General features: G+C 42.1%; 1 protein-coding gene across 3 annotated transcripts in view; it reads left to right on the top strand.

Moving 5' to 3' along the window:
* The window catches only part of NFATC2 (nuclear factor of activated T cells 2), a 96,742-nt gene extending 84,320 nt beyond the window's left edge, over positions 1 to 12,422 (top strand). For 2 of the 3 annotated variants that reach the window (XM_032198436.1, XM_032198434.1), the window contains exon 10: positions 8,780 to 12,422. In XM_032198436.1, coding sequence (XP_032054327.1) covers positions 8,780 to 8,835 — 56 coding nt within the window. In that variant the 3' untranslated portion in view covers positions 8,836 to 12,422. Of the gene's footprint in view, positions 1 to 4,227; positions 4,316 to 8,779 lie in introns of all 3 variants that reach the window. The other variant, XM_032198435.1, reaches the window with a different exon arrangement.
* The last annotated feature ends 1,717 nt before the right edge of the window (positions 12,423 to 14,139 follow it).

Genomic DNA, 14,139 nt, shown 5'->3' with positions numbered 1-14,139 from the left:
CTCAAACATGTGTCCACCCCTTACAATTTCAGCCAAAACTATCTGGCACCAGAGGACTGCAGAATGAAAGTCATATCTAAATATATGTGAGCAGAAAGAAAGTCAGTTAAAAAAAGACTTTGTTATGGAAAGCTACTACAAACCAAATCCACGGTGGCCTGGAGTTCCTCCTCACACCCAGGCTGATCTAGTTTTCCACTTTCAAGGTATGCTTCCCAAAGTGGCTACTTAGACTCCTAGAAGAACTTCACCAAGCTGTCAGACACTATGTAATGCCTTACACAAAGTGACCGAGCAGACTTAAAGGGTTTATCTGGTAAACAAACAGACTATTTATCGTCCTCTCAGCAAATTTAATAATACAAGAGTTTTTGCTTTTTATTCATATGGTTCCTGGCAGCGTCACCATTAACATTCAGAGGCAGTCCCATGCCAGGTAACCCAGGCCTGGAGCTGGGACCACCCCGTTGCCATCACTCGGATTTGGTTTCAGCATGCGCAGTGCTGAGGAGCAGGCAGAAAAAGGGTGCTGAGACTGGCATTTACAGAAACACCCCAGTTCGATGGGGTGCCTCTCCTCATTGTAGCCATGCAGTGACCAAGATGGGGTGCTCTACATTGAGGGTTTTTACACCAGTGTGGAAACTGACCCTCCAGATGAGCTCCAAAGGCTTCCTGCTGTGGCAGGAGGGAAAGTGCACAATGTTTTGCCTGAAGGTGCACTTCTCTCATTGCCAGCTGGCACGGATTCTTCCTCCAGTCAATGTGTAAACAGAGTTTGCACCTATCTTAGAATCTCTAGATTAAAAAATTATGTTTAAATAGTGAAATTCATCAAGCTAACAGGAAATCACACTCGGGAGCAGAATTTGCTCTTTCTCTTGCCATTCCAGGCAACAACCCAGGATGAGAAAGCTAGTGCGTGTGTATCCTGCAGATACCATGTAACCCCTGGTTCATGGAGAAAGTGCCTAGAAAACTCAACTCATCAATTTATAATAGATTGAAATTTTCAACTGGGTTCAATAGGAGAAACCACCACAGGTGGCACCCACTCAGTTCTAGAATTCCTTCCTTCAGCTCACCTTAGTGCACCAGTTGGTGCCTGTTCTCCGGGCCAGAACACCATTTGTAGGCAATATAATTCTCCCATACATTGTTTGCACTTCTGATTTCGGTCCTCTTGTTATGGGGGTCTCAATAAACTGGTCTACCAGGGAATTAAACAACCCGTTAACACCCGGTTCTCTTCTTAACTGATTAACTGTGTGAAAGTCCTCTGGCCATGGAAGCGTAATGATTTTTTACTAATCACTTACAGGTTCAGGTGCAACTTATTACTGATTTACAAGATTGTAACTGTTTGTGTAACCGGCTGAAGTGAAGCATGGCAAACTGGGACAGACCCCATGGTGTGTAGTACGGGGAAAGCAGTGCGGGGTCCGCGTTATCTCCACCCGTGCAAAGTGCTCTGCGTTCCTTCCCCTGGAGCTGCTCACTGCTTTGTATCACTGGGAATAAAGGGCCTGGAGGGCACAGTTGGCAGTGTAACGACTTCTGACTGAGGATTGTGCATGGATAATGTGGAGAGAGCAGCCAGCTTCGTGCAGTGGTACCCAGGGGCTCCCAGGACACGGCATCCCCAGGGTGGGGGATGCTCCGTAGTCTCCTGGCTTTGGATGCCATAAAACAAAGACAGAACACTGTTTTCAGAGTGCTCGTTAACCTATGTTGGCTCAATGTTGATCATCCTAATAGAAATACTTAGGACCTAATTTTTAGAGATATTGAGTGCTCCAACCCTGACTGATGGTTATGGGTTTAAAGGTGTTATCTTGCTATCTTACCTTGGTGGCTACAAGGATGCTTACAGTGCCTGAGCTCAGCACCTCATGCCTTTGGTAGTTTGGGATTCAAGCTACCTAAGGACTTTATAACATCCCTGTGGGATTATTTTGAAAATGAAGTGCTCTCCACTATCTCCACACGCTCCGTACAGGCTCATTCTGTGTCATCATCACACGGGCTCCTTTCCTTCCAAGTCATCGTCATCTCAGGCTCTTTTTTTTCTGTTAAATTTCCTTTAAATACTTCTGTGAAGTATTTAAGTTCCCTGTGTGTGACCTTCACAGTCTGTCTGCATTTTTCAGATTCAAGCAAACCTTTGATAGAGCTGGTCCTTTGGGAACACTTTGGACTTGGCCAGGGCGACACGGCAAGATGACGGCATAGCAGAGCTCCAGGCTGCGAGCCCCACTGTCCAGTTGTGCCTTAACCACTAGGTCACGCTTTTTCCTCACAGTTTTAACACAGATGTTTCATAGCAATAGGCTTTTGGTCTTTTCTGGAAGCAGGCTGACAATAGTGGAAGTGCTTAGAAAGTCCTTAAAAGTTCTGGGGTGTCGTCATGGACAGATTTGTGCTTTGAGTATTTCCTTCTTGATACTTTTGATGTACAGTGAATTTAGGACACTTTTTTTTTTTTTTAACAGCAATGCTATCTTTATTTTCTGCTCTTTTGCTGCAGAACCACGCAGCTTCCTGTTAAAGATTTTGGGTAGGATGGTACCACAGATAGCGATGTTTTTTTTTTTTGCACCTCACTCTGGAAGCTTACTGACATAGAAGGGGAGCTGAGTTAAATGGCATGAGCGAAATAGAGATCCCGCGAATCGCAAGGAGTTTAGCTATTGATTTGAGTTGGGACAGGCTTTAGCCAAAAATATGTGTTTTATTTAGATTCTGTTTTCCATCAGATATCTATATCATGATGTTAAATTCATGGAAAGATGCCGATGGGTTTTGAGTCTATTGAAACTATTGTAGCAAAAATGCATCACGGGACTTGACTGAGTTTGGGGCTCTCGTAGTTTGGGATCAGTAACTTCTTCCAAGAGTTTGCATGAGTAACAGAGATGACACGATTGCTGTCGAGCTGGATGGCATTAAAGAGGCTTATAGTTTACACAGATAAATTACAATACAAAAAAAGTTCAAGGGTGCTTTTCCTGGCATTATTTCAATAAGGAGAAAAACCCTTTGGAGAGGTGGAGATGCAATTAAAGCAGAGCTTTACAGCTGAGCACTTCTTGGCAGTTATCTGTCCCAATTTTCCAGAAAAAGCCTTTCATTGCTGTTGATTTATAAAAACATCCCCCCACCCTGGTATTTTTCCCCAAGACAGTTTGTTGGATTTGGGCTCCTTGTGCCTGATACACCTAAGTTTGTATTTACCAGTCAATTAGTTGCTCTGCTTGCATGTGCAGAGGCTGATTTTCCAGGATGCAGAATATAAAATAGGCTGTGTACTGAGTGGTAGGTTCCAGCGTATGATACGTGGCTGCACGATCTGAGGGAGCCAACGAAAATATTTCTCTTCTATATATAGTCACCTGAAATCCAGCAGCAAAGGCACTTCTGAATCCTGTACTCAAAACTAGCTTAGTTTTTAAGAAGCGCTTTTTCCTCCTTAATATTGGAATAATTTTTTAATTTCCACATGGTTTTGTGGGAAGTGCCAACTGCTTTCATGATGCATTCAAAAGAAATCTAAAAAGATTAGATAGAGAAAAAAAAAAAAAAGAGAAAAAAAAAAAAAGAAAAAAAAAAAGAATCAGAATCTTAAACATTGCCATTTTATGAGAAAAAAAAACTTCATTTGTATTTGAAGGAAAGACTGTAACTTGCATAACTTCTTTGCACATATCTTTCCTCTTCCTTACAACTCAAGCAGAGTGTAATTTACACCCACCGTGCTTAGATCTCTTGATTTGAAAGAAGGGACTGACTTTTGATCTGGCATAAATGTGTCATGTTTTATTTGGGCCACGAAGATGATAACACACCTGAGTTTTGCAAAAGGCAGTGACTAGTCTTTGACCTGACTCCCAGACACATGGACCTCCTGTGCCTCTGAAGTCTCAGATCAAATTACCAGCATTTCTTGTCTGTTTTGTGATCAATTTAGGAGTGTAATTTTTTGCATACTTATTTTTAGATAATATCAGTTGAGAAAAGAGGGGGAAAAAGTAAAATCTAGTGCTGGATCTGAGCAAACAGAAAGGTCAGCGGTTACGTTCTGCCTTATGTATTGTATATGCTGAAATGTCCTTTTAATAAATTAAAGCACAAAATGAAAGAGTAGCTGAAAACTGTAACATTTGGCCTTGCAACATAGGCCAAAGGTTACTTTTTTTTCTCAAAAATGGTTTTGCAAATCTTTTTCAGAGCTGATAGATACACACCTTAGCTGGATACAAAACATTATATGAAAAAGAATGACTGTGATCTTTGATCCAAGCAATCAAAAAGAAAGGTAATTGGTATTTTTCTGCCTTTTCTCCAGCTGTGTGTTTCTCTTAACCTTTATTTATTTATTTTTTCAATGAAAAAGTCATGCCCCTTTTTATTTGGCTTAGAGGGTTTAAACTCTTATTTAATTTACTTTAATTTTTTTCATCCTTTTTCTTCCCTACGTGTGTACCACGGAGCTGTCCTGCATTAGCTGGGGCTTGGTGGGCAGGAAAGGAGAGACGGGGCTGTGCATGCTGGGCCGAAGCATCCTGCTGGCAGCAGCCAGGACCACGCTAGGACCACGGTTTGCCTGGTCACGTCTTCGTGGCACGCTAAAAGCTCAGGGTTCAACTTCCCTCCCTGGTTCCTGAAATGCCATCAGTCCCTCCCCGTGAGCCTTGTGTTGGCTGCACACGTAAGATGCCTCTCGGCCATGCTGGCAGAGCAAAGGGAACATGTGGGATCCGTGCCCAGCAGCGTGGTGCAGGGAGCGACCCGTGGGAGGTTGGCTTTGCCTCCTGCGATGGGACCTTCGCTCTAAGAGGATCCCAAAAGCCCAGCCACTGCAGCGGATACAGTGCTGTGACAGCATTGACTCCATTGGTGTTATTCCAGACACATAGATGGAATAACGCTAGGAGAGCTGTTACTGCAGTGCGTGTGTGGATGTGTGTGCGCGCACGCATGCATACGAGTGTGTGCATGTATGTAATCAATTCCAAGGAGCCTGACTCTTTGCCAGCTAAAACTGGAGACTGTTTTCTGTCTCTGGACTACTAGTCGAAGCTCAGTATTTAATACAACCCACTATCATCCCACAAGCGAATACACTCCAGATTTCTATCTGAGAGGATGCGAATTAGAGTCTTAAACGTCTTTGAGAAGTGGAGCCTGAGAGCCTGACTGTAACCCATCAAAGCTCGGTGATTAGCACAACGCAGCCAGCCCCCTGTGATTTTAGCCAGTCTCCGAGCTAGCGTGGGGATCTCCAAGCACCAGAGCTGTGGCAATACCCATCCAGCAGCAGTATCTAACAGGATATGCTGAAGAGATTCAGGCCTCCCTAGGCATTTCCTTGGTCTGGATGGCTGACGTCAGCTCTCATTTCAATACATTTTTTTATGATTTCATCTTTCATAATCTTTGCATATGTCCTCATGTCCCCATTTAATCGCTCATTAAATGGATCAACAGCAGTGTGCTCCAGAGCTGTCACATGCCAGGCACCTTAAATAACATTTTATTTATTAATCACGTTATCTCTATTTCCTCGCAGCTAGAAATGAGCAGATAATGAGAACCGATACTTGAGAGGCATTTTAACCATGTTACCAAAAAAAGATAGGTGGGACTTCAGAATAGCAAGTTCCGTGCATGAGCTCAGCTTCCTCTGAAGTTTAGATATGTCTCAGTTTGCCGGTTTTGTTCACCCTGCTATTGAAACCCAAGCCGCTGAGATTACACCTCAGGCTGCATCCAAGTGCTCCCCAGATCTCTGGAGCAGATGCACTGGAGGTGGGCGATGTCACCAGGCTGTGTGGAAGTGACTCCAAGCCAGGAGAGCCATACCTGCCTTGGGATCCACTCCATGTCTGTTAGTTTAGGGGCTCTGGGTGTAGATTTGGGCTTTTTGTGCTTGGGCAGTCGTTGACTGGCACATCCTTCCCTTGGAGCTCCAGTGCAGTCGAGCCTAAATTGCCCCTCACTGCCCTCCACATGGATTTAGCTGGAATTCAGGGTGAGTACAGGACATTCAGGCCACCTGATGACAGGGAGCGACCTTGTCATTCAGATACAACAAAACCCCAATTTGCAGCCTGTGAGAGCTCACACACAGGGAGCCCGGCTGTGCCCTCCAGCGTGGTCCTGCAGCCCCTCCACAGGGCTGCTGTTCCACGTCCCCCTGCAACTCTAGCTCGTTCAGATTGCTGTCCGTCTGTAACCTCAGCCCACAAAACCCACCGCTGACCTCCAAGGCAGCATGCAGGAGGGAAAGTGAAGGCTGCAGGCTGAGTAAGCCGTCACCGCATCGTCCCACCTGCCTGGAGCCGCGAGCGGGACCGCGCTGGCTGGGCTCGGGGCTCGCGGTTTGCTATTGCTGCTTGATAGCTTTCGCTTCGCCTGAAGCTCAGCCTGAGAAACAGCACCAAAAAGGGACCCCTCCAAAGGCTAAGGGTTAGCAAACGCCATTAATTACCTGCTTGTTCACCTAATATTTAACCCCTCTTAGACCAAGATGACTTGGCTCAATGTTTCCATGAGCAGTGGCTGCATCGTATGAAAGGAAACTCGTACACAGCATTTTTGGTGTGCTGGCAGCTCAAACAAGCCTGTCAATAAATAAATCGGCCTGCAGCCTCAGCCCACTTGTTTTTAGAAAGGAAATGACCCTGTGAGAGTGGGTGCCCACTTCTTTTACCTCACTGCTATTTTTAGCTGAGACTGTGAAAAATTTCCATTGAAGACCTGCTCCTCTCATTTCCTGGGTAGAGCAAACAGGAAGCCCTTCTGACTGAGCCGCAGGAGGGCTTTGCCTGAAAGTAGACCAACCTCACCTCCCTCTGGTTGCTTGCTTGCACTGCAGAGCAGCAATAACCAAATCCCCCCCCTGCGATGTGCTTCACGGGCATGGATTCACCCAAAAGGCTGAGGACAGAGGCCACCAGGTGACAGTGGCTGTAGAAGGCTGGGCAGCAGGAGAGGCCAGGCTGTCAGACACCTATTTTTGGCCCATGTGCTCCTCAGCAGGCACCAATCTGATTGAAACCAGGCATTTCCTGGCTGGAATGAGAAAGAAGAGCTGAAACCCAGGCTGCTCACAAGGGGATTTCTGAGCATGGAGGGATGGGATGTGCCTCGTGTCAGAGCCCACGGCAGAGACCAGGGCAGCTCACTGCACTGCTGGGCTCCCCACCCCATGGGTGGGCTTCTCCAGTGAGACCCTGCAGAGCCTTCAGCCCCCTCCTCATCCTCCATCAGCACAGGCCATGGGGCACATGGAAACTCAGAGGACTGCTGCCCTGCACCTCCCACCCTGCACCTACACTGCTCTGTGCAGATGTTTGGTCCTTGAGAAGTACCCAGCCACACCAGACAGCTGTATAGCAACAGCTCTGAGCTTCACATAAACCATAGATACTTTTTTTTCTGAGATAAATTCCACTGTTGTTAGAAAGGAAATGACCCCGTGAGAGTGGGTGCCCGCTTCTTTTATCTCGCTGCTAGTCCCAGTATTAGTCATACTATTATAAATTAACGCGTGCGATCTCCCAGAGATGATACGAGATTGGGCATCGCATTTTACTTGTTTGTGAAATACTACGTTCATTGTTATTTTTCATGATCATTTGTTAGAAACAGGCTTAAGTGTTGTGGAGTCTTACAGCTTTATCCCTGACAATTAATCAGGCTTGGGTGAGGATCTGCTCAGCTTTGACTTAGTCCTTGTCTTAGCTCTGAAGTATCAATGGGGTGAAATCATTCAGATTTTGGGTCTGAAACCTTAGAAAATTTGGTCTTTGTTTTTAAGGCAAATTCCTTAGAGTAAATAAGCAGTTTCCAAAGTTGGCAATCCCCCCTACCCCCGTGAATACAGTGCCAAGGAGCTGCACGGAAACGGAGTCCCCAGACAGGCAGTTCTGGAGTTCTGCACCAACACACTCGTGTGTTAGGGCTCTCTCTTAACAAAATCGCTGCCTAGAAAGAAAAGTTGTGCCAGGAGGTACCAAGGGGTGCTTTAGGCAAGCATGTGAAAGGTGTACAGGAGAGGACGGATGTTGTGTACAAAATGTAATACTGTTCAGTTCTTTTTAAACAGAGAATGAAGTGATTCGGTGTCTTCTCTTGAGCTTTATTGCCAAGCCTGTCCCCAGAGTCTTACAGCATTGTATGGAAGTTTGCTTATGCTACAATCTACAAACAAACCAGAATGAGGACATAGATCGAACAGTGAGATTTTTGAAAAGAAAATGAACACGAAAAAGCCAATGCTTTTGCACCTCAATTGCAGTCTCGGTGTTTTCAGCACTATCCACTATATTTCGTCCAAATCTGGCCCTTCTCTTTTCAGAATACTCTCATTTTATCCTAGTGAAAAATGTTAAAATGCTCGGACACTTAGAGATTTTTTATTTTTATTTTTTATTTTTTAAAATGTGGGTAAAGGAAAAGTCTGTGAAGGAGTTCTGTTACACAGGGGACGTAGCATGTACTGGACACATGGTGCAAGTTGTCAGTTGTGTTTTCATGGTACTTGGAGCATGCCAAACACTGTGTAAACCATCTCTCTCCTCTCCTTCCCTCTTGCTTACCAAAAATATGTAGCCTGCCTTATTAGGCTAAAATGTTAATATTTAAATCAAAATAATTATGTTATCAATAGAGAGGGGATGTTTTCAGCTTAACAGCAAAGTGCCCAAGGATTGCTTTTACTTCTCATGACTTTGAAAGTGCTCTGACATTTCTTCCTCTTTCTTTTATTTCACAGTTAATGAAATTATCAGGAAGGAATTTTCTGGACTCCCTGCCAGAAATCAGACATAGAAGAAGAGATTTGTGAGACAACTTCTAGCAAATCCTTCCATAACTGACCTCTTAGATCCTTCCAGTGCCCCTGCAACCTCCTGCTTCCTTAACTGTTCATCTCAAGGCACCAATTCAATGCAAGGAACAATGTATTGGCATCAAGCTGACAGCCTTGACTAAGCAACTCGCCACCTCTCTCTGTAAACACCGAAAAGGACACCCTTCCTTTCGTCCAAAGATCGTATTGTTCTCATGTAACGAAGCATCTGTCTGAGGAAACTCTTCAAGCCTGCTGCAAAATACCTAGCTGTGTATCGATCAATCTATCTGAGTAATAAGGGAGAAGTAAGATGTCACTCCTGAACGCCACACAAAGCAAGGGAGATTATATATTAGTGCTTATTTGGGTGGGGTGGGAAATGAGGGAAGAAAGAGTAACATATTCCATAACAGAACAGCAACATTTTGCAGTTCACTAACAATGATTTGCCCTCCAGGTCACAAAGCCCTTCTGAATTTTTTTTTTGTTGTAGGAAACTGAGGCAGCCCAAGCTTACTCGGCCCTTATCCAACCTGGGAGCAAAAGCTGTGTTTTCTGACCCTGAGCACTGTGATCGGTATTTCAAAGAGTAGATAGCAGATGAATCCAGGAGTCTTCTCCATTTTTTTCTTGTCTGACTGGATAGGAATTTGACGGAGAAGGATGCTTGCAGAGAACCAGTGAAAAGAGCAATTCAGCAGTTGTAACACCTGTCCCAAGGTAGCATACACTCACATAAAACAGAAATTGATATATAGGAGTTACAGTAAACCCAAAGATTTTTATGATTTACTCTCATTAATATTTAGGCTGTGTATCAACACATCTTAGATATTTTCTCCCTAATAAATTGTTGCTGTTTCTTTTCACACAGAACCTGCTGTTGGCTGGTACCTTGTCTCAGCAGCTGTGTTTAACCATTCAAAGCTGCAAAAATATTTGCATTTTACAGAAGCCATATGTTCCAGAAAAAGCATACACTTCCTTACATACACGTTGTTTCTTTAGCTTTGCAAAGCTACCAGCAACTTCTGGAAAAGTTGAATTTCCACACAAGTTAGTATGTTTGTTGTGTTTTGCTTCATGTGTCTGAATATAATGTACTGACACATGCTTATCACAGTAAGAGAGACCTTCTGCCACCTGCAGTTGTACAGCTAGCAAGTTTATAACATTTCGGTGTGTCTTTGGTACCCCACTGTGATAAAAAGGCATCCAGAGTCAATAAAAAACATGCAGTAAAAAGTCACCATAATATTGTAGGCAATACCTAGTAATCCTTAGGGGTTTTGTAAAAGAGGAAAGCTGGCATTTGTTATGAGTGTAGAGCCTGAGCTCTGTTCTAGAAAACACAGTGAAACTACCCTGCTCTCAGTTGTTTCACAGCAAACTTTTCTGATTACCATTGTGCCCACATGCTCACAGTAGGAATTAGGTTATGTGAGTACCAGCACAGCAGCTGCCTACTCGCACAAACCCTACAGACTCAGTTCAACAGAAATCTTGTCAGGAGTATTGAGAAGAAAAAAAATCTGCCACTTAAAGGTGACAATCAAACTCTGCAAAGAGAGAGATGGAAGTGAGGGATAGAAGCATGAGATTTTCCAGAATATCCGACCCTAGCCCCAGCTACAATCTTAACCTGAAAGCTGAATTCCACAAGTCAATGGCCTTTTTTCTACTGACTTTTGCAGGAACAAAACTGAGGCTTGGACTAGCTGAAACGGCCTCTGTATGGGGGAGTTGGTGATTGTTAAGCAGCACTTACACTGTATAGCATTTCAGCTGGCTCACATGCCTCAAATAAGCTATTTTGAATTGTTTTTAAACTGCCATATTGCCAGAATCTGACATATATTATGGATTTTTAATGCAGTTTGACATTTTGGACAATTTTGAAAAATTCCTAAGGACAAAAGTTGCCTGTCAGAAATTCTTTACTGTGGCTGAGCAAAAGAACAGCTTCACAGGGTTCACACTGCCAACAACCATCTAGTTTTCCCCAATCCAACCTGCAGAATTAAGGTATAGGAGAAATTTAAAAACAAAACAAAACAAACCCATTCACAAAATAAAAATAAAAATCCCCAAATAACTGACAGAAACATTTCTCTTGCTGGATTTCAAATACAATATTAAAGAACGTGAACAGCAAATCTCTAGACACATAGATGTGGTCTGAACATATTGCTGCTTATCTGGTGATTGCCAGTAGTAACCGACTGTCAATAATCCTCTTTATACAGATGAACATCCAATCTTTAAGTCAGATAGCTGCACACCAAATCCACTAGCAACTTTTCTCCCACAACATGCAATTGCATTATGTGTCTTCAGGACCTGGACTGACTTTAATTTTAAATTTTTGCCTCTGTCTCCTAGTGATCATTTAAGCATCCTTCTCCCCTTTTTTCTATGAAGCATAAATGTATAAAGCAGACAAGAAAAGTCTGGACCCATAGTAAAAGCTTTTAAGCTTTAAAAGGGACTCCAGCAGGCAGATGCCCTGAGCCCCTGCAGTGCTCCACTGAAGCTACTGTGCAGGATGCACCATTAAACATGAGATCTGCACCGGAACGATAAGATATACACTGCTCTTGTGTGTTCTTTCAGGCAGTTTGCTGCAGACAGAGGGAGAGGAATTTAATTTTTTTAAAATATATATGCTACAAGTGCTTTACTCGTGCTTGCACTAGCAGTATTTCTTCCTCATTTTTAAGGCATGGATACTAATCTGGATGTGTGTTTGTGTAGGTGCATATACATGCATAATTATATAATATAACCATGTAAGTATATATGGTTATAACATATATATGCACACATATATGCTTCTGCATGAACACACACAGCATTACGAACTTGGATCACAATCCTATAATTGGCTCCAGTCAGGCAGACCTCTGCAGGCACACGGAGCCAGCTAGTGGATCGAGTGTTCATAAGATGTATATAATATAGACTACATTTTAGTGGTTTTATTTACAGCTACATGAGGTCAGGCTGTGCTACTCTATCTGCTCTTACGTGCCACCATTAGTTAAATAATACAGCTTTAACCAGCTTTATATTTATTTCTGGAGAAAAGGAGTATCCTCAGACATAGTGTTATGCATTGTTGTCTCTTTTTTTAAAAAAGAAAACTGCTATGTTAAAATTATATAGCTAGGCTGAAGAACTTCAAAATATACAGTACTAAATTATTTCCTGTTCTTGCTGAGCAGTGTTTTCCAGTATTAATATTTTGTCGCATAATACACCTCGCTCTCTTTCTGTAGAAGCATTAGCTTAACCTTGGAAGAGTTAATACCATTTTATGAGTAATTTGTTCTCACTTTATCTGGAAGATAGCCATATTTGCACATGAGGAAACCCTGTCTTTCCTCAGTTATCTGAATGTTTCACCACAGTGCCTTCCTGCCATTGTACCAAAGGCCTCCAAATATATTGTCTACAGGGTGAACAACTCTAATGCATTTTCCATCAAAGTTATACCATGTGAAGTACATGGGGCTCATTGGAACTCAAAGTTCATCTCTTTTTTTTTCTTTTTTTTTTTTGTGCGTGTGTGTGCATTTTTTTTACTTCCATTTTTCCATCAAAGCTTTGGCTGCAAATACAGGATGAGCTTCTATAAACGTCTGCATCAAATATATGAATACGTAGAATAAAATCATCATTCATGATATGTAAACAGTCTAAGAGTGGAATGGGAGTGGACAGATATCAGGAAGATTTTTTTTTTGTCAGTTATGGGTGTTGGAAGTACAGTTTGCCAGAAGAGTAATTGCTTGTGAAGATACTTGCAATGAAATATGAAGTCCTGTTTTTGTTTTTCTCCATGAGAATGAGCAAAATGTAAGATCTGAACAGCAATGGAATGAAAGTGTCTAATGTATGTGTTTTTATTGGTAGAAAGAATGTAGAAGAGCCATGGTTTTTGCACTTGCTTTATTTGTATCCATGTAAATATGTATCACTCCATTCTTCTGGTAGGAATACAGCATTTTCTGAATGTAGAATATTTCCAAAACCAGCACTATGTTATTCTCTATTGTATAAAATGCTGCTGCTTGATAACGTATCTAAAACAGTTCTCAAATTAGCTAGCATGTTTTTTAAAGTGTATTTTGTAATCCATATCTTTACAAAAAATTTCTATGCTTTTTGTCTGACCAAATATGCAACACCTTTTGGATTAAGGATAGTATTTATAAAGGATCAATTTTCATTTTTCTGAGTGTATTAATTTTCTATGCAATTGTCATTGAATTGTTATTGTCCTCAAAAAATTATATTTGATACATTTTCCAAAGACTTCAAAGACAGCTTTAAACACTTCAGATGTCTCTAAATATTTCAATCTGACATTTTTTCCCTGTGTTTCTTTCCAAATTGCTTCTTAATAGAGAACAATTATCTGCCATCTGGGATTCAAGAAAATGAGTATCTTAATTTCAAATCTTAAGTCGATTTACATCTTCATAAATCTTGCACCACATAAAATCACCTGAAGTTCCAGTTTACCTGCAATGCCGTGTTTGTTATTTATATTATGTACTCCTATGCAATAGGAAGAGGTGCCTATGTCAGGTGTAGAACGGGTGAACCAAATTCTCTGGAAATCAACTGTTTGTTTTCCTTGTCATTTACATTGCAGTGATTTCGTACATATAAATGTAAGGCAGCTATCTGCCACCAAACATGGAAAATTATAGTTCTTTATTCATCTCAGTTCAGAATGAATAACCCACGTTTTGAATGTTGGCACCGGTCTTTAGTGTCTGCTACTTTGTAACTGCAGCAGGTGATAGCCAGTAGTCATTTCTTTAACTATCAATCATTGTCTAATCCATTATGGTCTGTTTAAGATTTGTTTAGCCATTTTCATTGTTCCTCGTGTAGATAAAAAAAATAATTTAAAAAATGGGGACCTGACCCATGCTACAATAAAAATTTGAAATGAAGATGCTGGTACATCATATAGTCTAATACTTCATAAAGGCTGTGAGTGAGTGGTTATCTGGGGAGAAGATAATATTTTAAGTTTCTTTTCAATAACTCTCTTAAGATAGCAAAATTGGATAGAAAGTTCTGGAATGACTGAGTCATAAAAATGGATAATGATCCATGTATTTGTAGTATGTCAGACATACCCAGATACGTGCTGGTAGAATAACCAGTTATTCTTGCAGAGCTCTAAGGATTAAACTGCCATCATTTTACCGCTGCTGGTTCAGTGCCTTACTACAGGCGTGCGGTGAGACCTGGGAATATAGTCA

The sequence above is a fragment of the Aythya fuligula genome, chromosome 16, assembly GCF_009819795.1.
Source record: "Aythya fuligula isolate bAytFul2 chromosome 16, bAytFul2.pri, whole genome shotgun sequence".
Classification (NCBI taxonomy): domain Eukaryota; kingdom Metazoa; phylum Chordata; class Aves; order Anseriformes; family Anatidae; genus Aythya; species Aythya fuligula.
Note: the sequence above shows the minus strand (reverse complement) of the source record. Positions and strands in the feature narration are given on the sequence as shown.